This window comes from Salvelinus sp. IW2-2015, linkage group LG22 (assembly GCF_002910315.2).
Source record: "Salvelinus sp. IW2-2015 linkage group LG22, ASM291031v2, whole genome shotgun sequence".
Classification (NCBI taxonomy): domain Eukaryota; kingdom Metazoa; phylum Chordata; class Actinopteri; order Salmoniformes; family Salmonidae; genus Salvelinus; species Salvelinus sp. IW2-2015.
In genome coordinates, this window is record NC_036862.1 from 5529778 (window position 1) to 5553914 (window position 24137).

The 24137-nt window shown below is 44.8% G+C and overlaps 1 protein-coding gene across 2 annotated transcripts; it reads left to right on the forward strand.

Annotated features, from left to right (window-relative positions):
* The first annotated feature begins 526 nt into the window (after positions 1-526).
* LOC111949579 (B-cell lymphoma/leukemia 11A-like) lies at positions 527-12699 on the forward strand. 2 transcript variants are annotated; one of them, XM_023966862.1, is made up of 3 exons: positions 527-765; positions 2692-3033; positions 9231-12699. In XM_023966862.1, exons 1-3 carry the CDS (start codon positions 714-716, stop codon positions 10982-10984), a joined length of 2148 nt encoding a protein of 715 aa, XP_023822630.1. In that variant the 5' UTR covers positions 527-713; the 3' UTR covers positions 10985-12699. The 2 variants fall into 2 exon arrangements, with proteins under 2 accessions (XP_023822630.1, XP_023822631.1); XM_023966863.1 differs by having other exon boundaries at positions 9234-12699.
* The last annotated feature ends 11438 nt before the right edge of the window (positions 12700-24137 follow it).

A 24137-nucleotide genomic window follows, 5' to 3' on the forward strand; every position in this document is an offset into this window, starting at 1 on the left:
AGGGTGCAAGGAGGAAGTGGCTGTGCAGCTGTAAAATCTTACTGTTGCTTCCCATCATCCCATGTATTGTGCAAAGCGCATTTCCATATCATTACATAAAATAGTTCATGAAATAAATAGGCCACTAATATTGATTGCTTATAGAAGCCAAACCAGTCTAGACTATGATGACACCATTGCAGGAGGACTGTGTGTGTGAGAGAGAGAGAGTGTGTGTATTATGTTTTTGGTGTTACTATCCTTGTGGGGAACAGAAGTCCTCACAAGGATAGTAAAACAATGAACATTAGGACAAGTGGATGCATTTTTCTGGTCGCCACAAGGACGTCTATTTAGGGTTAGGAGTTAAAGTTATGTTTAGGAGTTTGGGAAATGTGATTTTTGAATGGCAATCAATTGTTTGGTCCCTAAAAGGATTGTAAAACAAACTGTGTCTGTGACATTGTGTAGAGGGCGGGTTCGGGGTCGGAGTAGTATAGTGGCGGGCGGCGCCTATGTTGCCCCTGCCCCTTCTTTCATCCGCTGTGGGGCTGGTAGCCTGAACTTGAACACTGGCTGGTGCACAGTTAGTCACGACGACGTCCCGTCCGTGACGTAGAGCTACACAGTCATTTGGTCAAGGCTATTCTTTATCAACTTGATACTTTTTAAATTAGATTCCGATTTGGAGTGTGGATGCACCGGGCGAACATTGACTGGTGTGATTAAGCAGAATGTCCAGACGCAAACAAGGCAGCCGACCGCAACACCTGAGTGCAATTCAAGGTAAGCTGAGAGGCCATGTCCATAGTTCCCTAATAAGAGGTAGCCTATATGCATGTTATGTATTTCATATACGACGTATTCATGTTAACCTTTTTTTTGGTGGGTGGGTGTGGGGTTGTATCAGTCAGGCTATGTTGGTATGCGGACCTTGACATTGAAGTTCAATCATTGATAAAAGTTAATCAAAAATATATTTTTAAAGAGCTGATATATAGGCCCCACACACTCCCCTTTGTAACAAATAGTTAAAATAAATGAAATATGTTCGTAGGCGACACATAAAAGGTCGCTTTAATTAAGCACAGGTAATAAACATTTTTGCTCTGGGTTCTGAAAAGGGGACTCGGCGTTATACTTTATTTCCTTGCTGGCCCACTGTCTTTTTTTCCCTGGGTTTTCTTTATGTCTTGTCTGTGGAGACTGTTTGAATTATCTCATATTTTGTGTTTGAATTATCTCCTATTTTGCGAACGCTTCCTTGTGGGGCAGACCGCGTGTTCACGTGTATGACAAGGCGAGAGAGGAGATGGATATAGTCTGCCCTCACAACAACCCCACTGACCTCTTTCGCATATCTCAGTTTCTTCAAAATATACCCTGGATACCCCACACATTTGACTTGTGACTAGGCCTTTATGTAGGCAATCATAATGATCTATAGTTGTATGTCAAATTGATACACGGCTCTGGTTAAGCCACGGGGTTCTGTGATGAGATCGTTTTTCTTCTCTAGTACACTTTGGGCATGCGTTTGACTAAAACACTGAAGTGCTCTGAAAGAACACGCAACTTTCTCTGTTCCCTAACGAAGGCCAGTAGAGCGTGTCTAGTTTGACCACACGCCTTGACTATTCATAGTGTGCGTGCAACCGCGCCTAGCTTGTCTGCACTGAAACAGGAAAGGTGACATTTTTGAGTAACCACCGGTGAGCTCCTCAGCGCGACTGTACTGTCTGTACCTGTCCTGTACTCGGCCTTGTCCGGGCAGGTGAAGCCCTTCCAAGCGTTAAGGTGTGTGTACATGACCTTATTGACTCCCYCTCTCCACTTTTTTTTATCGAGTTTTGAGGACCAGTCAAACAACTGTCTGGAACAACTCCAAACCTGACCAACAGTCATTAACCATCCCTGTGGTTGGCTGAGTCTACATGGGTCATAAATGAGTCACGGACATGTTTTGTAGCCTACGTTTATGGCTCTGATGAGAGAGACTGAAATTGGAGTTGAGTGTGAAACTAGACTACATCCCTGCAGAGGTGCTAAAATCTAAACCATACATTTCATTTTAGTAATCTCATGTTAGACTCATAACTCTCTTTAGTGATAATGGTTCATTTGGCCTCAAGCCCYGAGTGAATGTGAACATCTTCAAGTCATGGCTACTCACTTTCTCACTTGCCTAGTTGCCTGGTTGTTGAGAACGTGTGTGAACGTTCGGGGATTGGTATCCATTGATAAATATATATTTTTTACTTTACCATAAATATATATTTTTACTAAGCAGTGATGTCAGTGAACACATCATGCAGCCTGCCATCTCAGAGAAAGGAGCGGTTGGGGGGGAATTGGTCAGTGTCGGCTGACTGTAATATCCTGACTCCCACTGTGGCACTGGTGAAGAGTGTTGGCTGGAGTGGCTCAGCATCAGAAGTAGCATTTTAAGAAACGGGGAGGGGTCATTTWCTCTGAAGGCCCTATCAGCAGTTGCCCAATCAACATGGTGTCTCCCATGGTCTCCCTGTTGTAAGATCTTACAGGATGACACGAAGGAAAGAATATACAAGTTCTTAKTCATTGCTATTTTGTTAAATGTTCATCTTCCTCCCTCAGTCTTCGCCGCCTTTCCACTAACACTCCAATGCCCTAATTACTTTCACACTCTTCCCCCTCTTCTTTATCTAACTCTCCCTCGCTCATCTTTCCCAGATGCCCCTGAGCCCTCGGACACTGCCGCTCCTTCGTCATTAGAGGAGTGGGGGTCCCTTCCCCAGGTCCGGGGTCGTGAGGAGAGTCGTGACCTGCTGACCTGTGGGCAGTGCGATCAGGCCTTCCCTCTCGCCCGCATCCTGGCCTTCATCCAGCACAAACAGGGGGGCTGCCGCTCCCGGAATCACGACCCCAACACTCGCACCCCTCCCTCCCCAGCCAACCGGACACAGCAACGCGGCGCTGTCACTCAGGTAGAGGCTGGGTTCGTGGAGCTGAGGAGAGTGACGGACAGGTCCAGAGGGGAGGAGCATAGTGTGAAGGTGGAGCCTAACAGAACAGGTGAGTGCTGGCAGGTCCCTAATTAGTTACTTTAAAAATATATATGTATTTCTTGCTTTTGTTTTCTTCTCTTCTCCCCCCTTCCAGTCCAGCTCATTAACTGGGCGTTGCTGTGCTGCGGAGGCCTCTGAGTTTGCGACGCGCTGGGTAATTGTGTGGAAAGGTTAGGCAACCGTGTTTTGAGGCCCCAGGGGGCCCCTGAGGGCTCCAATGCACCTGAGCTCCCCTCTATCTCCTTGACACTCTCTCTCAGGTGAAGTGGCCAGGTAAACACGTAGGRCAAGGCACAGTGCTCTCTGGCCACGCAATAACACGGCCTGCGCTCACTGGAAGATTGGCTGTGCTATAAGCCCAGAGGGACGATGAGATAGTGTCACAACAGGCTGTGGTGTGGTCATACTTCACAACATGTTTAAAAGGATAATGTCACYATCGTTCTGGTGGGTTTGCATGTCTTCTCAGTGCAGGTGTACGTTGTCCATCAGATGTGGAAACCCAATCAGCTGCATTTAGATGAGACTTAGGGCGGCAGGTAGCCACTGTTAGAGCTGCAGGTAGCCTAGCGGTGAGAGCGTTGAACCAGCAACCGAAAGGTCGCTTGTCCGAATACTCGAGCCAATCAGGTGAAAAATCTATCAATGTGCCCATAAGCAAGGCACTTAACCTTCATTTGCACCAGGAGCGCCAAACTTCTATGGCTGACCCTGTAAAACAACACATTTCACTGCACCTATCCTGTGTATGTGACAATAAAATATACTTTTTAAAATGTTTTGTTCATATGCATATTTTTGGAACTGGGACCCTTACACACTCTTTCTCAGACACAAACGCACACAGCCACTTGCACTTCCTTCCTTTGTGTAACGCTCAGGGGACTGCTGCATGCTCTGTTTCCGTCTGTCCGTGTCTTTCTCTTGTTTTTCTCTCTCGGTCTCTCGCTGCCTGTTTTACATGTTCTCTCTTTTTCTCTCTGTCTAACTCACTCACTCTCTGTCTCTAGCTGCTTTGTTTTCATGTTATCTCTCTCCATGTCGGTGTGTCTCTCTCTCTCTCTCTCTKTTTTTYTTCTTCTTCGTGCCCACAGGCTTATACAACAGAGCTACCCACGTGCACTACCCAAGATCTGTACCGTATCTCCACCAAGCAAAACAAGGTCACTTTTAATAACGAAATGAGTCAATGGTGCATGACAACATGTACAGTTGAAGTCGGAAGTTTAATACATTTAAAATACATTTAAATACATTTAAACTCAGTTTTTCACAATTCATGACATTTAATCAGAGTAAAAATTCCCTGTTTTAGGTCAGTTAGGATCACCATGTTATTTTAAGAATGTGAAATGTCAGAATAATAGTTGAGAGAATGATTCATTTCAGCTTTTATTTCTTTCATCACATTCCCAGTGGGTCAGAAGTTTACATACACTCAATTTAGTATTTGGTAGCATTGCCTTTTAAATTGTTTAACTTGGGTCAAACGTTTCGGGTAGCCTTCCACAAGCTTCCCACAATAAGTTGGGTGAATTTTGGCCCATTCCTCCTGACAGAGCTGGTGTAACTGAGTCARGTTYGTAGGCCTCCTTGCTCRCACACGCTTTTTCAGTTCTTCCCACAAATCTTCTATAGGATTGAGGTCAGGGCTTTGTGATGGCCACTCTAATACCTTGACTTTGTTGTCCTTAAGCCTTTTTGCCACAACTTTGGAAGTATGCTWGGGGTCATTGTCCATTTGGAAGACCCATTTGCGACCAAGCTTCAACTTCCTGACTGATGTCTTGAGATGTTGCTTCAATTTATCCACATCATTTTCTTTCCTCATGATGCCATCTATTTTGTGAAGTGCACCAGTTCTTCCTGCAGCAAAGCACCCACACAACATGATGCTGCCACCCCCGTGCTTGACGGTTGGGATGGTGTTCTTCGGCTTGCAAGCATCCCCCTTTTTCCTCCAAACATAACGATGGACATTATGGCCAAACAGTTCTATTTTTGTTTCATCAGACCAGAGGACATTTCTCCAAAAAGTACAATCTTTGTCCCCATATGCAGTTGCAAACCGTAGTCTGGCTTTTTTATGGCGGTTTTGGAGCAGTGGCTTCTTCCTTGCTGTGCTGCCTATCAGGTTATGTCGATATAGCACTCGTTTTACTGTGGATATAGATACTTTTGTACCTGTTTCCTCCAGCATCTTCACAGGGTCCTTTGCTGCTGTTCTGGGATTGATTTGCACTTTTCGCACCCAAGTACGTTCATCTCTAGGAGACAGAATGCATCTCCTTCCTGAGCGGTATGACGGCACCCGGACTATTACATTGACGACCCCCCCCCCCCCCCCCCCGGCCCCATTTGTTTTGTACACTGCTGCTACTTGCTGTTTATTGTCTATGCATAGTCACTTCACCACTACAATTTAGCTCTAACCTGTACCCCCGCACACTTGACTCGGTACTGGTACCCCCTGTATATAGCCTCGTTATTGTGTTTTATTTCATAGTTTTGATGTCTTCACTATTATTCTACAATTATTCCACACTGATGTTGGAATAATACGGCCATATTGTGAAAATGACGACAATTCTCTATTGGTGTGAGAGCGGTTTTAAAAAGACCACCTGAAATTTCAGCCTGTTTTGGTGGGATGGAGTTGTTTCCAACMTCTCTGCCAATAACAGCTAGTTTTCAGTTTTCCCTCCCCACTCAGACCACTCCTAGACAGTCCTAGTTMAATTCTTGCTTGACAAATTGCTCTTTGCTAAGAAGCTATTTTTGTTTCTTTTTTGACCATTTTAATTGAAAACAATGACAGTAAGGCACTACATTTTTACCCAGAAATGATTTGATATTGAAATAAAAAAACGTCTGCATTGGACTTTAAAAAAAAAGTAACTCAAGTTAAATGTTTTTGTATGTGGTATGCTAGGATTGAATACAGTACTGTATGCGCTATGTGTTGTGGGTCTTTCTGACCGTGGGAAGGAGAGTGAATATGCAGTAGCGGTGTGTGGGTAAAATCACTGGGGAAGCCCCATCCACAAAAAACATTACAACCTATGTGAAAAGATGAAATTGTGTTGTTTGATCTATTACCTAGTAGTTCATATGCCTTGTGACAGTGAGATAGGTCGGTCTCACTGACTACTGTTCATTTGTATGAACTCTGACCCACCCATTTCATTCACAATAAATCATCACTGATATGGTAGCTAAATTATTTACTTTTTCTACACAGTAAATGGTATCTTTGCACTTGCACAAGGGAGAAATATATGTTTGTTTTCATAGTTCAAACGTTTGGGGCCACTTAGAAATGTCCTTGTTTTGGAAATACATTTTAAATAACATCAAATTGATCAGAAGACATTGTTAATGTTGTAAATGACTATTGTAGCTGGAAACGGTCGATTTTTAATGGAATATCTACATAGGCGTACAGAGGCCCATTATCATCAACCATCACTCCTGTGTTACAATAATACGTTGTGTTAGCTAATCCAAGTTTACCATTTTAAAAGGCTAATTGATCATTTAGAAAACCCTTTTGCAGATTTAAAGAAGCAATAAAACTGTCCTTCTTTAGACTAGTTGAGTATCTGGAGCATCAGCATTTGTGTGTTCAATTACAGGCTCAAAATGACTAGAAACAAAGAGCATTTTTCTGAAACTCGTCAGTGTATTCTTGTTCTGAGAAATTAAGGCTAATTCCATGCAAGAAATTGCCCCAAACTTTTGAACGGTAGTATGTGATATACACCTATGGCCGAAACAATAAGAAGACACAGTGGCAGAATAAATTCAACCACACCTTTTGTTTCATCACTGTCCGGTGAAGTCCACAAAGCATATGGCTTTACATGACCTACAGCATGGTCAAGGACGTTACTGTTTCTGACATTTTCGGACGACTAAACAACTATTGATTTAGAACCACAGAGAGTTAACACAAGTCGCAAAGAAAACAGGAGCTGCCTCCACTATTCCATCACCACTTCAACATCATCAAATCACCTCTGTTTAGTCTAATACAGTGACAACTAATAGATACCAAAAACAATTTAGTTCAACGTAAGCTAAATATGATGTCCATGGTTCTAATTTCTTGTGTGTGCGCTCGTTCGTTGAAGTACAATTTTTTTTTTTTACTCACCCTGCCGCCCTCTTTCATGTTGACTAAATGGTCTATGACTCTGTCATACAGGAAATGCTTTAATTTTTTTGTTGTCCTAGGCTACTTGGMTAAAATGCTTGCGCACTAGCCCTAACGTCCTTTCATGGGCAACCATGTGCCAGGCCGATGTGATTAGAGTGAAGCCAAATCCAAACTGACTTCACTTGACTTTTTTTGTTGTTGGTTGTGCCAGGACCATTCACAGTTGAGTACACTCAGTTTAGCTCAACGCTGATTGACTATTGTTTTATACTTTTATATCAAGGGAGGTGAAATACTCACTGACTTCCCTTGCATTCAGTGCTATGGTCGGCAACAGTCCTATTTTTAAATGTTTTGTAGAAGCCTTGGTTCCCTTGGCATTCATGAATACATGCCACAGTGAATGTCTGAGGAAGATGACTCAAAGTGAAAGAGCAGTTATCCCACAACGGATAGGTGTCCCTTCACACTAGTGTGTGTGTGTGTGTGTGTGATAGAGAGAGCGAGAGATGGAAGAATGTGATAGGTTATTATGATGTCTCATTTTATTTGGTATTTATTCTATTTTAAATTTATTTTCTCATCTCTAACATTATTCTCCCCCCTCAACTTCAACGGACTCTCTCGCTTGCCCTCTTCCAATCTCCCCCCCACACTCTTTTCTCCTCCCTCTCTCTCTCTCCCTCGGGAGAAGCGATTCTGCCTGCTGCTCGTTAGTACTCCTAGCCAATCTGCATTTTTAATTAGCACTTATTGCTTCTGCTTAATATTCAAGTGCGACCCCCCCCCCCCCCTGCTGCTCGTTAGTACTCCTAGCCAATCTGCATTTTTAATTAGCACTTATTGCTTCTGCTTAATATTCAAGTGCGACCCCCCCCCCCGGCAAAACCTCTGACATCTACAAAACACAGTTTAAAATATTCGGTGATCCCTTGACCTTTGTGTTAGACTATTATTTTGAACTAATGGGAATAAATAATAACCCAAGACCACCTCGGGGAGAGATTTGGAGGGTTAGGGAGGCTGAGAGGTGGGAGGATGGGTCTGAAGTACAATCCAAGGGGTGACATTTTTGTGGTGTTTCTCGACCGGCACTGCTACATCCTTTAAAAAAAAAWATTTCTCATCTTATCAACTTCTCTCCTACTCTACTCATCTCTTCGGGCTAAGTTAAAGGATGTGTCCGCCACGTCTCCCATCCTCTCCAGGCAGGGAGACGGCGAGCGAGAGAGTTGCTCTCTTTTTCATATTTTCTCTCCTCCCCCTCCAGTAAAATACAGAAGGATTTTGACTTCAGGAAACAAGAAAGAGGCTTATACCAGAATCGGCTTTGAACCATTACAAAAAAATAGAACAGTCCCCCCCCCCTCAATATTTGAGGATCTTCTTTCCAATTTAGATTTATGCAAAAAGGTCTCATTTGTCAAGCTGGCTGAGTCAGTCCCTGATTTACATAAAGCCTTCGTTTTCTCGGTTCCGCTAATTAGCAATTTGCAGCTTAATTGGAGAGTGGTTCTCGGTTAAGAGACAAAGCTAACCACGTTTAAAAAATGTCTCCAGATGTACTTAACTATCCATCTCCCCTTTCTGCTGGCCTCCGTCTCTGTCCTTCCTTTTTTTTATCTTTCATCTTTCATCTCTCCCTTGCTTCTGGTCCAATCAACAGCCTTCGCTATCTCCGTGTCCCTCTCTCCTTGGCTTCTGTCTCAAGAAGGAAGAGAGGCAGGAAGAATGCATTTTTAAAATATATTTTTGAACTTCAGACTACCTTGTCCTGTAGACCTGACCCAGAGAATGTTAAGCATCTTCCCCCTTGCTGTAGTCATTCACTCTTCACTGACTGAACAAGCTTAGTTTCTCTGCACCTAACCATTGCCCTAACCAGACTGCTTTTTCGTACTGTGTTCCTTTTTATATTCTAGCTATCCACAATACTTCCCACTGTCTGATGTGTGCTGTTTTAATAAAACCTATTGAGAACCCTTACATTTTCTCAGATCAAGAAAATGTTTGGCTTACTTACTAACTGTTTGTTGTTTCTGTAGCAGAAGAGCCATCCTGCTTTACCTGCCAGCTGTGTGAGTGTGTGTTGCCCTCTGCCTGGGCCCTGCTCCAACACGCCCAGCACATACACTCCTTTAGTATCTACCAGGAGGACGGGGAGAAGGATGAGGAGGAGGAGAAGACGGGAAGAGGGGGTCACCAGCACTCCAAACCTGCAGCCACCCTGGATCCCTGTCAACTGAGCCACACCCTCGCCACCGCCTTCCACCCTTCCGTTCTGCGTCTGCCCCACATCTTCCGTCCACGGCAGAACCGCAGGCCAGCTTCTCAGGCCAGCTCCGCCACTTCCTCCAGAGAACGACAGACCCTCAACTTCTGTCTGAGAGAGCTGGCTGATGGCGGTAACACCACCGCTGGTGTTCTGGTCCCCTCTCCGTCGCCGTCCCCCCCGGCCGCCTCTTCCTTCCCCCAGTGCGGGCCCATCCAGGTGGGGTTTCCCTGTGAGCTGTGTGGCCAGGGCTTCCATTCCCTACGAAGCCTTTCAGCCCACCGGAGGACCCACGCATGTGAGCGGCCCTACCACTGTGGCTTGTGTGACCAGGCCTTTGCCCAGAGTGGTCAGCTGGCTCGCCACATGAGGAGTCACCGCGGAGAGACAGGAGGGGGCTACGAGGGGGTGGAGGTGGGGCTGGTAGGGGAGGATGAGGGGGGTCGGCAGGGGATGAGAGAGAGGTTTGTAATGCAGGGGGCAGGAGAGAGGGTGTTGAGTGGAGGACCAGGGGAGAGGGAGACCTCTGAGTTGGACATATCCCAGTCCAAGCCTCACTCCCCAGGCTCTGGACTGATCCTGCTCTCTTCCCAGCCTGGAGGTCCAGACATGAGCCTGCTCAGGCTGTTCCAACCCCAGGGAGAGTTGGCGGACGATGAGGTGGAGGGACAAGAGGAGCCCCAGCACGCGTCCCCCTGCGCCAGCCCCTCAGAGGGGTCACTGGAAAGCGGAGAGACTGGGGGCAGTGGGGAGAGTGGCATTGCCAGCGGAAACTGCACCCCCAAACGGCCGGAGAGGGAGGACAGGGCTCCGGTAGGGTGGGAGAGCGAGCGGGACGGAGAGATGGCGGATGGAGAGAAGGAGTGGCTTGCAGGCGGGAGCAGCGAGGTGGTCCAGGAGTGGCAGAGGGAGAGCGAACGGAGAGGAGGAGGAAACGGCGTCATCGGCAGTAACGGTGGTAACAACGACGGGGGGTCAGGGAAGAAGAAGAAGGAGGAGGCCTGTGAGTACTGTGGGAAACAGTTCCGGAACAGCAGCAACCTGACGGTGCACCGGCGCAGCCACACGGGAGAACGGCCCTACCAGTGTGGCCTGTGCAGCTACGCATGCGCCCAGAGCTCCAAGCTCACACGCCACATGAAGACCCACGGCGCCCACGGGGCCCGCGCCCCGTTCCTGTGCCAGCTGTGCGGGGTGCCCTTCACTGTGTACGCCACCCTGGAGAAACACCTGAAGAAGGTGCACGGGCTGAGCCATGCCAGCGTCGGGACCTACACCCAGGCCAGTGCAGCTGATGTCAACTGGGCCCTTATCCAAATGGATGACAGGGTGGTCATCAAGATGGAGGAGGATGAAGCCAGTACGGACCAGACAGAAAACAACATGGCTGCCATGGAGGAGATGGGATTGGAGGCGGAGGAGGAGAACCAGAAAGGGGAGGTGGATGGTACTGTCAGCCCAGCTGTAGTGGAGGATAGTGTGGGTGAGCTTCCTACTGAAGGCAGTGCGGACGTGGGCTTGGCGTAAACTTCTGGTCCACCTTAGCCGTCATATCACACTTTTGTACACTGGCTTGGACTGTCACTCATTCCAGCCACTTTGACCAACATAAATATCCATAGAATTGTAATTGACCTTTCCTAGCACTCAACTGCGGATTAATTCAAACTGGAATCTAGGTACCAACCCTGCTCTCCTGTTAATTCCCTATCTGTGCAATGCTGAGGTACATCACGTCTCGCCAGAGCTGACAATTAGCATATGCAAACCCGCCTACTTGGACCACAGCACAAAACCCTGACATGCAATGGAAAGGAGGGCGGCAAATAGAACTTGAGAACAGGAAGTCAACCACCACAGTCCACCAGATCACAGGAAGTTGATCACCATGCTCCAGCACAATATAGGAAGTGGACACCAGTGGTCAATTGATTGGTTCACTCAGTCAACATACTAGTGATGATTACCAATCAGAACTGTCAAATGTAGAAAGCAAAAAAGGGCTTGTAATATTTTTTTTTTTTACATTTTATATATCTAGTGGCATGAGATTACTATGATAGTGAGGCTTTCATATCCTGTTCTGTTGCTGTGGTGACAACTGGCAGGGTGGTTGTCACACTCTAATTCGTCCACAGACTAGTTGTTTGGACAGAGATGGGGTCAAAGGGGAAACAAACCCAAACACAGGTTTCTCAGTATCCATTTTAGATGTGCTTTTGTCACAACACTTGCCATTTAATGTAAAGTTTACAAGGCCCAGCAAAGTCCTGTTGTTCCTCTGTGTGTATTGATGTTTTTTTTTTCTAAATGTGTAGAAGTCTCATCTGCTGACGTTTTCCTAGCTTAGCTGCTAAGCATAAAAAAACTGCCATTTAACTTCAAATGAAACAGGTGTGGATTTATTTCCTTTTGTACTTCATAATTTGGGGGTATCGTTTTCTTTCCTTTGTTTACAGTCATAAAACGCTGGACCCCTTGAAGCTTACGTATGCGTGTTTTGCTGCCGTTTGAAATGTTTTGAATTTGTCCTTTTATTTATGGGCACTGCATGTTAGTGGTTGGCAAATGAAACTACACGTTGGAGAGCTATAGTAAATGGCTTGTTGATGGGTGGGAGAGTTTTGTGGGTAGCACTGCGAGTGTGTGCAGGGAAATTAATTTGGTAACACTTGAACTGTCGGTCAAATGCCTGGCTAACTACAACCGAAACATGACGAGCTGTTTTATTTACTTGGAAACGGAGCCTATGCCCACGACGACGATGCACGCAGCGGAAGGCAAGATAACTGTGGCTAACCTTTTACGTATAGTGGCTGAGAACATGGTTTGAGTGAAGTGTCACCAACTATTTTGTGACTTACATTATCATTATTGATGTCAATATACACTGGTGGCAGGGAACCCTTATGTTTGGACACTTTGAAAAAACAATTGTTTGCGTTGTGTATGAAACTAGTGATAGGGTAAAATGTGTACGATTTGATGGACATGAGCGGCGTATACTTGTTCAGGGACCAATGTTATGTACRTAGAATGGCACTCGTAGATGTCGTTGCCACTGATATCGTCAATTGACTGTGCCGTATGCCTCAAACTCAACAGTTTCCCAGAATTCTTGTTTTTCTCTGTCTGTGCTGACTAAAATGAGGCTAACTGCATCACTGTCTTTGTAAACTTGACACCATTTTGTCATTTGACCTGGTTATGAGGAGTCTCATTAAAGAATTGAGGCAAAGCGATCTCTCTCTCTCTCTCTCGTGTGTGCTTGTGCGCATTTCGGTCTCACACAGTGTAGGAATGGCGAACCCGCTCCTGAAACATCAGACTGATGTAAACGAGCATAGAGGGTCTCTCATCCAGTGCTGTGACATTAAACATTCATAMCTCAGGATGACTGAAGTCGGTCCACAGAGAAACGACCCACACAGATCAAACTAACACCAACCCAAAGAGTTCCTAAAAGGCGGTGACGGGACACAATCTGTTGGCCAGTTGAACTTTATGTAGTATGGGTCGGAAGGCTACATATCCAGGGAATTGGGATGAGACGGGCAAGCTGGAAGGCTTCTGGGTGCCAGGGGGTTGAGCTCGCAGGGGGGGAAGCATTGTAATTGCTGACTGCGCCAGCATCCTATAGCCTTGGCCCTGCCCCTTCTAATGAGAAGGCAGCTCAATGATCCTGTAGCTCATTAATAGCAAGGCTTTTTAATGAGGTTTCAGCAGGGCGGATGGAGGGGCACCAGATGCGCGCACACACACGCCCACTATCAATTACTATTGTGTAGAGAACCAAAGCCCTTCACTGGACCAGACCCAGAGGAGTTGGTCCGCTCTTCTCCCCAAAGAGGGTGAGAGGGCAGGTACAGCACAGGTGTGGGACAGGTAACTGCCTCCTCTGCTCCCCTTGGAGCCAGGGCAGATACGCTACGTGGGCACTCCTGCGCCACTTGGTGTCTGAATGGACCCAGTTTACGTAAAGGTAAGGTGACACAAAGCAGTGCGGTAGCCACCATGGTAAGTGCATACCTTCCCACCCTCAACTGGCCCTTCGTATTCCTGCCAGCCACCTCCAGTCCACGCCTCTGTACCGGAGCAACAATGACCGACCCTGACCCTGCCCCATTCACACCTCTCTGAACTTTAACAGACACGGGCTGTCTGCCAATAGAGCAGGGTAGGGTGCGGGGAAATCCATCAGCTGACCGCGGGTGTGCGCGTGTGTGTGTCTGCCCAGGGCGTGGACTTTGAGATCTAATAGCCGTGTCTCAGCCCTACAGAGAAGGCTTTTGTTGGGCCAGGAGAGGGGTTATAGGAGGACAGGCTCATTGTAATGGCTGGAATGGAGTCAAACACATGGAAGCCATGTGTTTGACTCCATTCCATTTACGCCAGCCATTACGATGAGCCTGTCCTCCTACAACTCCTGCCACCAGCCTCCTCTGGTTTGACACTTATGGAACACTTCATGTCTCTGCTGTTGCTCCTGCAGTGAAAAGGTCAGAAAGCCATCACGGTTGTGCAAGACTAAGAGCATTCTGTGTGTGTGGTGTGTGTGTGTGTGTGTGTGTGTGTGTGTACACAAAATAATTCCAGCTGTACCAATTGAAGTGTTTACAGAGCTAACAGCACAGTCATGGTTACCTCCCCTGCCTTATGGCCATGCAGTCATGGGATACATTTATGATATTGTCTTTAACTCTTAGTATTAGTATAATCTCAAGGGGTGAACACATTGATAACTTTCATCATTGGATGTCTTATCTTAAATAGCCCAGACAGACATGCAGGTCTGTGATACACGGTGGTATTGTATGGGGCAGGGCTGGAGTTACAAACATACCTCTACCTTAAATTAGAAGTGAGGTTACGCTTTCTCATGTAAAATGGCAATTCACTTCTCTTAATTATGTCTTAACGTATGCCATCCAATCCTCCTCCCCTGTTCTTGGGGAACAGAACGGAGAAGGGGTTACAGTTTAGAAGGCAGGGCAGGGGTGAGGGTTCACACCAAAGGGGCGAGGAGAAAAGTGAGAGATGCGTTTGGGAATGACTAGGCTGACCCTTCGTTCCCACGATCTCCACCTCCCTCCCCCCAACAAAGACCACAACGTGAAACCTAAACCCTGGAATTACACTCCTCTTCATCACCTAACTCTCCCAGTGAGAGGATGGGTGAGAGGCGACGCGGTCCCAGCCGTCAATCCAGTCAGTCTGTGCCATTCAACACCACGTAATGAGCAGGGGGAACAATGCATTCAGATGGTGTCCATTCTTCAGGGGTAATGTAATGATATTGAACGGCGGGGAGGACCGTATGAGAGTGGCCGTGCCGGACTTGTTTGGGGAATAGTTATGACAAGGTGGGGACGCTGTGATACTAGATTATGAGAGAAACTGTGCAGGAAGTCTATTGATATCTGCCATTCAGCTGAAGGACATCACACAAAGCAAACAGCAAACCTCTGGTCTAGGATCCATAGGATTTCAATGGACACAACTGCCTATACACTGAAGCCTGAAGTTCACCATAATGGCTAGTATTACCAGCATTGAGATGTGTGTTTAGTAGTGTTTTCCTAAAGGTGAGTCATGTCCTCAAGAGTAGTTTCAATGAATAKCCTAACTGAAAGTTTGTATCTGCCTGATTGTCTTGAGTGAATTGTAGCCTAATACACTGATCGTGCGTCATAGATGCCACTGTCTCCATCTCTCCATTCATGGTCTGCGTCTCGTACTCTTTGTCAGGACCCACAGTGGTCGAAGCCTTGCTTAAAACTTGGAACATTTCAACTTCTTTATTTTCACTCGATTCATCACGCCCTGTCATCATTTTTAGCACTATTGACACAGTGAACATATTTGCTGGAATTCTCTTTGGAGTATTGCCATTTCAGTGGGAACTCTCGTATCCACTGGTTGAATCTCGACCTCTTCCACCCACCTCAATACACCCTTATGACCAGCATAGAGAAAGATAGAAGCAATGTGATATTCTAACCCGCACCTTCACAGTCTCATTCGTCCATTAGCTACCTATTCATAAGGGGTGGCAGGTAGTCTAGTGGTTAGAGCATTGGGCCAGTAACCGAAAGTTTGCTAGATCAAATCCCCCAGCTGTCAAGGTAAAAATCTGTCATTCTGACCCTGAACAAGGCAGTTCCTAGGCTGTTCCAGGCTGTCATTGTAAATAAGAATTTGTTTTTAACTGACCTGCCTAGTTAAATAAAGGTTAAATAAATCAATTAATTAAAAAAATAAAACCTTCACTGCCACCTCCACCCACTCAATAACTAGCAGTCTGTTAACACGTCTGACACACATGAACATGTGCCCTCTGCACCTGGTGACCCTGGTTATAAACCTGACACTCTCCCTCTCTCTTGCTCTAAACACACCTGAGGGCCAGTCACAGGGTCATTCTAGCCCCCTAGCAACACACAAGCTAGCCCCTCTGACCCCAGATCCATTCTTCCAGGACACACACACACAAACACACATACACACACACACACACACACACACACACACACACACAGTCTAACTGCCATGACCTGGATGTCCAGCTAAGCCAGCTCTAAGGAGAGTAGGCCCTGATTTGTGCTAGGAGAAGGAGGAGTTAGCGATGATTGTGGATAACTCTGCTGTCCACCGTTCGTCTGAGCGTGTCAAAACATGTCTGCTTTTTGAATGACTTTAATATGGATCTTCAGATGCAAAGACGTCATGGTGGTGGCGGCGGCGGCGTCGGAAGGTTAGTATTCTTGATCATTTCCTAACGTCTGTACTTTGTGTATGATTAAGCACCTGAAAACGCATACAAGACTCTCCCTTTGCCAAATTTCACCATGACTCCATCCTGATTCTTGCTTACAAGCAAGAACTCAAACAGGAAGTACCAGTGACGCGCTCAATACGAAAGTGATCCGAAGAACCGAATACTAAGCTACAGGACTGGAAAATTCCGATATTCATACGATAACATTGAGGCGTTAACCACATCAGTCACCGGCTTCATTAATAAGTTCATAATAAGTGCATCGACAGTAACCGTACGTACATATCCCAGCCAGAAGCCATGGATTACAGGCAACATCCGCACTGAGCTAAAGGCTAGAGCTGCCACTTTCAAAGGAGCAGSACACTAATCCGGATGCTTATAAGAAATCCCGCTACGACCTGAGACGAGCCATKAAACAGGCAAAGCATCAATTCAGGACTAAGATCGAATCAAATCCTACTAAGCCGGTTTTCAGAGCAACACCATTATCCCAGACACCCTGGACCCACTCCAATTCACATACCGCCCTAACAGATCCACAGATCGACGCAATCTCTATTACACTCCAGACTGCACTCTCCCACCTGAACACGCGGAACACCTATGTGAGAATGCTGTTCATTGACTACAGCTCAGCGTTCAACACCATAGTGCCCTCCAAGCTCATCAATAAACTCAGGACCCTGGGACTGAATACCTCCCTCTACAACTGGATCCGGTATTTCCTGACGGGCCGCCCACAGGTGTTGAGGGTAGGCAACAACCCATCCGCCATGCTGACCCACAACACAGGGGGCGCTTCAAGGTTGCGTACTTAGTCCCCTGTTCACCCACGACTACGTGGCCGCGCACGACTCCAACCATATCATTAAGTTTGCTGAGGACATGATGGTGGTAGACCTGATCACCGACAACTATGAGTCTATAGGGATGAGGTCAGAGACCTGGCAGTGTGGTGCCAGGGCAGCAACCTCTCCCTCAACATCAGCAAGACAAAGGAGCTGATCGTGGAATGCAGGAAATGGAGGGCCGAGCACGCCCCCATCCACATTGATGGGGGTGTAGTGCAGTAAGTCGAGTGAATCAAATTCCTCTGTGTCCACATCACTAATGAATTAACATGGTCCACACAAAAACACAGTTGTGAAGAAGGCACAACAACGCCTCTTCCCCCTTAGGAGGATGAAAAGATTTGGCATGGGCCCTCAGATCCTCAAAAAGTTCTACAGCTGCACCATTGAGAGCATCATGACTGGCTGCATCACCGCTTGGTATGGCATCTTCTTGGCAAGGCGCTACAGAGGGTAGTGCACACGGCCCAGTACATCACTGGGGTCGAACTCCCTGCCATCCAGGACCTCTGTCAGAGGAAGGCCCTAAARATTGTCAAAGACTCCAGCCACCCAAGTCATAGACTGTTCTCTCTGCTACCGCACGGCAAGCGGTACCGATGCACCAAGTCTAGAACCAACAGGACCCTGAACAGCTTCTACCCCCAAGCCATAAGACTACTAAACAGTTAAGCAAATAGCTAGCCAGACTATCTGTATTGACCCCTTTTTTTGCACTAGCTCTTCTGACTCATCACATAAGCTGCTGCTGCTGCTTACTATATATAATGTTGCCCAGTCACTTTACCACTACCTATATGTAGAGATCTACCTCAATTACTCCGTACCCCTACACATTGACATGGTACTGTGCCCCATGTACAGTGCCTTCAGAAAGTACTCACACCCCTTGACTTTTTCCAAATGTTGTTGTGTTAAAGCTTGAATTTAAAATGGATTACATTTAGATTTTCTGTCACTGACCAACACACTTTGAATAATGTCCATTATGTTATTAGATTATTTATTTTTTACAAATTAATGAAAATCTGAAATGTCTTGAGTCAATAAATATTCAACCCCTTTGTTATGGCAAGCCTAAATAAGTTCAGGTGTAAACATTTGCATAACAAGTCACATAATAAGTTGCATGGACTCACTCTGTGTGCATTTATAGTGTTTAACATGCTTTTTTGAATGACTACCTCATCTCTGTACCCCACAYATACAGTTAGTTATCTGTAAGGTCCCACAGTTGAGCTGTGACTTTCAACCACAGATTAAACCACAAAGACCAGGGAGGTTTTCCAATGCCTCGCAAAGAAGGGCACCTATTGGTAGATGGGTAACAAAATACAAAACAGAGATTGAATATCCATTTGAGCATGGTGAAGTTACTAATTACACTTTGGATAGTTTGTCAACACACCCAGTCACTACAAAGATAAAGGCGTCCTTCCTAACTCAGTTGCCAGAGAGGAAGGAAACCGCTCAGGGATTTCACCATGAGGCTAATGGTGACTTTAAAACAGTTACAGAGTTTTATGACTGTGATAGAAGAAAACTGAGGATGGATCACCAACATTGTAGTTACTCCACAATACTAATCTAATTGATCAAATGAAAAGAAGAAAGCCTGTAAAGAAAAATAACATTCCAAAACATGCATCCTGTTTACAACAAGGCACTAAAGTAATACTGTACAAAATGTGGCAAAGCAACAAACTTTTTGTCCTGAATACAGTGTTATGCTTGGGGCAAATCCAATACAACACATTACTGAGTACCACCACTATTTTCAAACATAGTGGTGGCTGCATCATGTTATGGGTATGCTTGTAATCATTGAATATTTCAGGATAAAAAATAAATGGAATGGTGCTAAGCACAGGCAAAATAACAGAGGAAAACCTGGTTCAGTCTGCTTTCCACCAGACACTGGGAGATTAATTCACCTTTCAGCAGGACAATACCCTAAAACACAAGGCCAAATATACACTGGAGTTGCTTACCAGGAAAACAGTGAATGTTCCCGAGTGGCCGAGTTACAGTTTCGTTTTAAATCTACTTTAAAGTCTATGGCAAGACCTGAGAATGGTTGTCTAGCAATGATCAACAACCAATTTGACAGAGTTTGAAGAATTTTGAAAAGCATGATGGGCAAATGTTGAACAATCCAGAGACTTACCTAGAAAGACTCACAGCTGTAATCGCTGACAAAGGTGCTTCTACAAAGTATCGACTCATGGGATGTTTCTGTATTTAGTTTTCAATAAATATTCCAAAATGTCTAAAAACTAGTTTTTACTTTGTCATTATGGGATATTATGTGAAGATGGGCGAGATTTAAAAAAATATTTAATCCATTTTGAATTCAGGCTGTAACCCAACAAAATGTGGAATAAGTCAAGGGGTATGAACACTTTCTGAAGGCCCTGTATATAGCCAAGTTATCGTTACTCATTATGTATTTATTCCTTTTTTAATTTATTTTATTTTATATTTGTTTGTTTTCTCTCTACATTGTTGGGAAGTGCCCGTAATCATTTCACTGTTAGTCTACACCTGTTGTTTATGAAGCATGTGACAAATAAAATGTGATTTGATTTGGGTGTACTTTTCATATTGTCGCCAATAGTCTGTGTGAAAGGAGAGTGTTGGAGTGCTGCATCAGATGACCTGGCCTCCACAATCACCTGACCTGAACACAATTGAGATGGTTTGGGATGAGTTGGATCGCAGAGTGAAGGAAAAGCAGCCAACAAGTGCTCAGCATATGTGGGAACTCCTTCAAGGCTGTTGGAAAAGCATGCCTCATGAAGCTGGTTGAGAGAATGTCAAGAGTGTGCAAAGCTGTCATCAAGGCTACTTTGAAGAATCTAAAATATCAATATTTTGATTTGTTTAACACTTTTTTGGTTACTAGAGTTGAAGTCAGAAGTTTACATACACGTTAGCCAAATACATTTAAACTCMGTTTTTCACAATTACTGACATTTAATCCAAATAAAAATTCCCTGTCTTAGGTCAGTTAGGATCAACACTTTATTTTTAGAATGTGAAATGTCAGAATAATAGTAGAGAATGATTTATTTAAGCTTTTATTTCTTTCATCACATTCCCAGTGGGTCAGAAGTTTACATACACTCAATTAGTATTTGGTAGCATTTCCTTTAAATTGGGTCAAACGTTTTGGGTAGCCTTCCACAAGCTTCCCACAATAAGTTGGGTGAATTTTTGCCCATTCCTCCTGACAGAGCTTGTGTAACTGAGTCAGGTTTGTAGGCCACCTTGCGCGCACACACTTTTTCAGTTCTTCCCACAAATTTTCTAGGATTGAAGTCAGGGCTTTGTGATGGCCACCAATACTTTGACTTTGTTGTCCTTAAGCCACTTTGCCACAACTTTGGAAGTATGCTTGGGGTCATTGTCCATTTGGAAGACTCATTTGYGACCAAGCTTCAACTTCCTGACTGATGTCTTGCTTCAATATATCCACATAATTTTCTTTCCTCRTGATGCCATCYATTTTGTGAAGTGCACCAGTCCCTCCTGCAGAAAAGCACCCCCACAACATGATGCTGCCACCCCCGTGCTTCATGGTTGGGATGGTGTTCTCCGGCTTGCAAGCATCCCCCTTTTTCCTCCAAACATAATGATGGTCTTTATGGCCAAACAGTTCTATTTTTGTTTCATCAGACAAGAGGACTTTTCTTCAGAAAGTACAATCCTTGTCCCCATGTGCAGTTGCAAACCGCAGTCTGGCTTTTTTATGGCGGTTTTGGAGCAGTGGGTTCTTCCTTGCTGAGCGGCCTTTCAGGCTTGTTGATATAGGACTCGTTTTTCTGTGGATATAGATACTTTGTACCTGTTTCCTCCAGCATCTTCACAAGGTTCTTTGCTGTTGTTCTGGGATTGATTTGCACTTTTCGCTCCAAAGTACGCTCATCTCTATGAGACAGAACGCGTCTCCTTTCTGAGCGGTATGAYSACTGCGTAGTCCCATGGTGTTTATACTTGCGCACTATTGTTTGAACAGATGAACATGGTACCTTCAGGCGTTTGGAAATTGCTCCCAAGGATGAACCAGACTTGTGGAGGTCTTGGCTGATTTCTTTTGATTTTCCCATGATGTCAAGCAAAGAGGCACTGAGTTTGAAGGTAGGCCTTGAAATACATCCACAGGTACCGCTCCAATTGACTCAAATGATGTCGATTAGCCTATCAGAAGCTTCTAAAGCCATTACATAATTTTCGGGAATTTTCCAAGCTGTTTAAAGGCACAGTCAATTTAGTGTATGTAAACTTCTGACCCACTGGAATTGTGATACAGTGAATTATAAGTGAAATAATCTGTCTGTAAACAATTGTTGGAAAAATTACTTGTGTCATGCACAAAGTAGATGTCCTAACCGACTTGCCAAAATTATAGTTTGTTAACAAGAAATTTGTGGAGTGGTTGAAAAATGAGTTTTAATGACTCCAACCTAAGTGTATGTTAACTTCAGACTTCAACTGTACATGATTCCATATGTGTAATTTCATAGTTTGGATGTCTTCACTATTATTCTAAAACGTAGAAAATAGTCAAAATAAAGAAAAACCGTTGAATGAGTAGGTGTGTCCAAATGGTACTGTATAAATAATGGAAATGTTATCCAGCTAGCTAATTTTTACAGTGCGTTAATGTGCGTTATGAAAGTGAAGTGTACATCTACTAAAGTAGCTAGTAGTTAGTTAATAGTAATCTAACTCTATATCTTACTATCTAATTGTGTGCTCCCTTGAATTATGCAAGCAGTTGGTGTGGATTGCAGTGATTAGAAGCAACAAAACATTTGCCTTACCAACCATGGATATGACAACCCAGGGACCATAGTCCATCTCAACTATTCCAGTGACCCATCTGTGCTGCAAGATAACTAGTTAGACTAAAACTACCCCTTTAATATAGCCACTTGATCTACGGTTACCTGTGAATTTTCTCTATTGCATCTATCCCCCTCCCCGTTCTCCTCCCCTCTTCCTGTTTACTCTGCTCCATTTCTACAGAATCTAAAGAGGGGTTCTGCAGCGCCAGACAGCAGATACCTCCAGGGCTCCTTTCCCAACATCCAGAGTCCTCCCCCTGTGATCTACCCRACATCAGACATCCAACCTCCATCAAGATGCATCATACTCCTAAATCTCATCTCCCTCAACGCATTTCAGTTTAAACAACAGTTTAAAATWATTTTCGTCTTTAAGTGTTTCAAATTATGAATGTGAGATGTCACAGGGATTTCCTTTTATTTTACAATGATTTTTCAACTGCCATTTTCATGTGTTATCTACGATTGACCTTTTATTGTCCCTCATGCTTGAGACTCACATTGCCTTCAGATATCAAGTAGGCTGCCCTCTGAGATAGCTAACACACAGGATGACCTGACCGGTTTAAGCTCTGATCTCCCACTGAACCAGACAACTGCCATTTTCATGTAGTATTTATGAATTACCTTTATTGTCCCTTATGCTTGAGACTCTCATTGTCTCAGACAGTTCCTACATTTYCACATCATCACACAAATCCTTTCACTTCTTGAACAGATTTAGAGCCCAAAGYCCGAGACCTGAACACAACAGCAGCCCAAATTACTAGACAGCATACAGTAACACTACCACACGCCCTTAAGGAGATCACAAATATCATGGACATACAGTGCATTCGGAAAGAACTCAGACCCTGGAATGAGTAGGTGAGTCCAAACTTTTGACTGGTACTGTATATATATATATTTTTTAAATGTCTTTATGTAACTGTGTAAAAAAAAGTAGCGTGTATGTAAAATGTGTGTAAAATGTATATGTAACAAAAAAAACTGTAGAAGCAAAAATGTAAGGGGAAAGTTACTTTTGTCCGAGGAGGAGGTGGAGGTGGGCTAAATTAAAAATAAAATACCACAGGCTGACTGTCCAACACACTGCTACAGCACAACTAACCTTCAGTGTCTCTCTTTCTCTCTCTCCCTCCCTCCCCTCTGTAGTCAGGGACAGGGTATTTGTTGGCGGAGGACAAGGTGTTTGTTTACTGTGGTGGCATGCTCCTGGAAGGAACCCTGTTTAACTCTAGCCTCGAACAAGGAAAGAAGTTATCTTTCGAGCTGGGCAAGGATGTGTCTGTGTGTTAGTGTAGGCCAGGCGATCAAGGCATTGGACCTAAGTGTAGTTACTATCACTGTGTGTGTGTGTTTGTGTGTGTGTGTGTGTCATGTCATGATACGGCACCGCCGGAACACTCCCCTCGTCTTCCAGGTGACCTTTTGTCTGTCTGTGAGGGATTGAGAGTGTGTTTTTTAGCTATACATTCAGTCAACATTGACATGTGTGACTTTGTGAGAGCGCTTCAATTCATATTTTTCATATTTTGTTTGTGTGTGTTTGGTGGAGCGGTTTGAGTTTATTTTAATTGTATTTATTTAACTAGGCAAGTCAGTTCAGAACAAATTCTTATTTACAATGACGCCCTACCCTGGCCAAACCCTAACCCGGACAACGTTGGGCCAGTTGTGCGCCACCCTAAGGTACTACCAATCACGGCCGGTTGTGATACAGCCTGGAATCGAACCAGGGTCTGTAATGACGCCTCTAGCACTGAGATGCAGTGCCTTAGACCGCTGTGCCACTCGGGAGCCCACAAGGGACTTCTGGGACCGGGAACATGCCAAGCATAATAAAGGAGCTGCCGTAGAAGGTACACACACACAAATGTATCATCATCATTATTAAGTATTTGTTTGCCGAGGCTGGCATAAAGATTGCATCAGTTGCTCTCTCTATATTCCCAGATGAAGTACCTAAAATGGACAAGACAGTAGCTGCAACTGCAGCAACCTACCACAAGATGGCAGGCTTATGAAACAGTAAGGCCCAGTGCAGTCAAAGATGTTCCTGTGTTTGATACATATATTTCCACACTMTGAGGTTGGAATAATACTATTAAATTGTGAAAATGATGACAGACAGTGCCCTTTTAGTGTAAGAGCTATTTGAAAAGACTGCCTGAAATTTCAGCTTGAGTTTTGGCCTT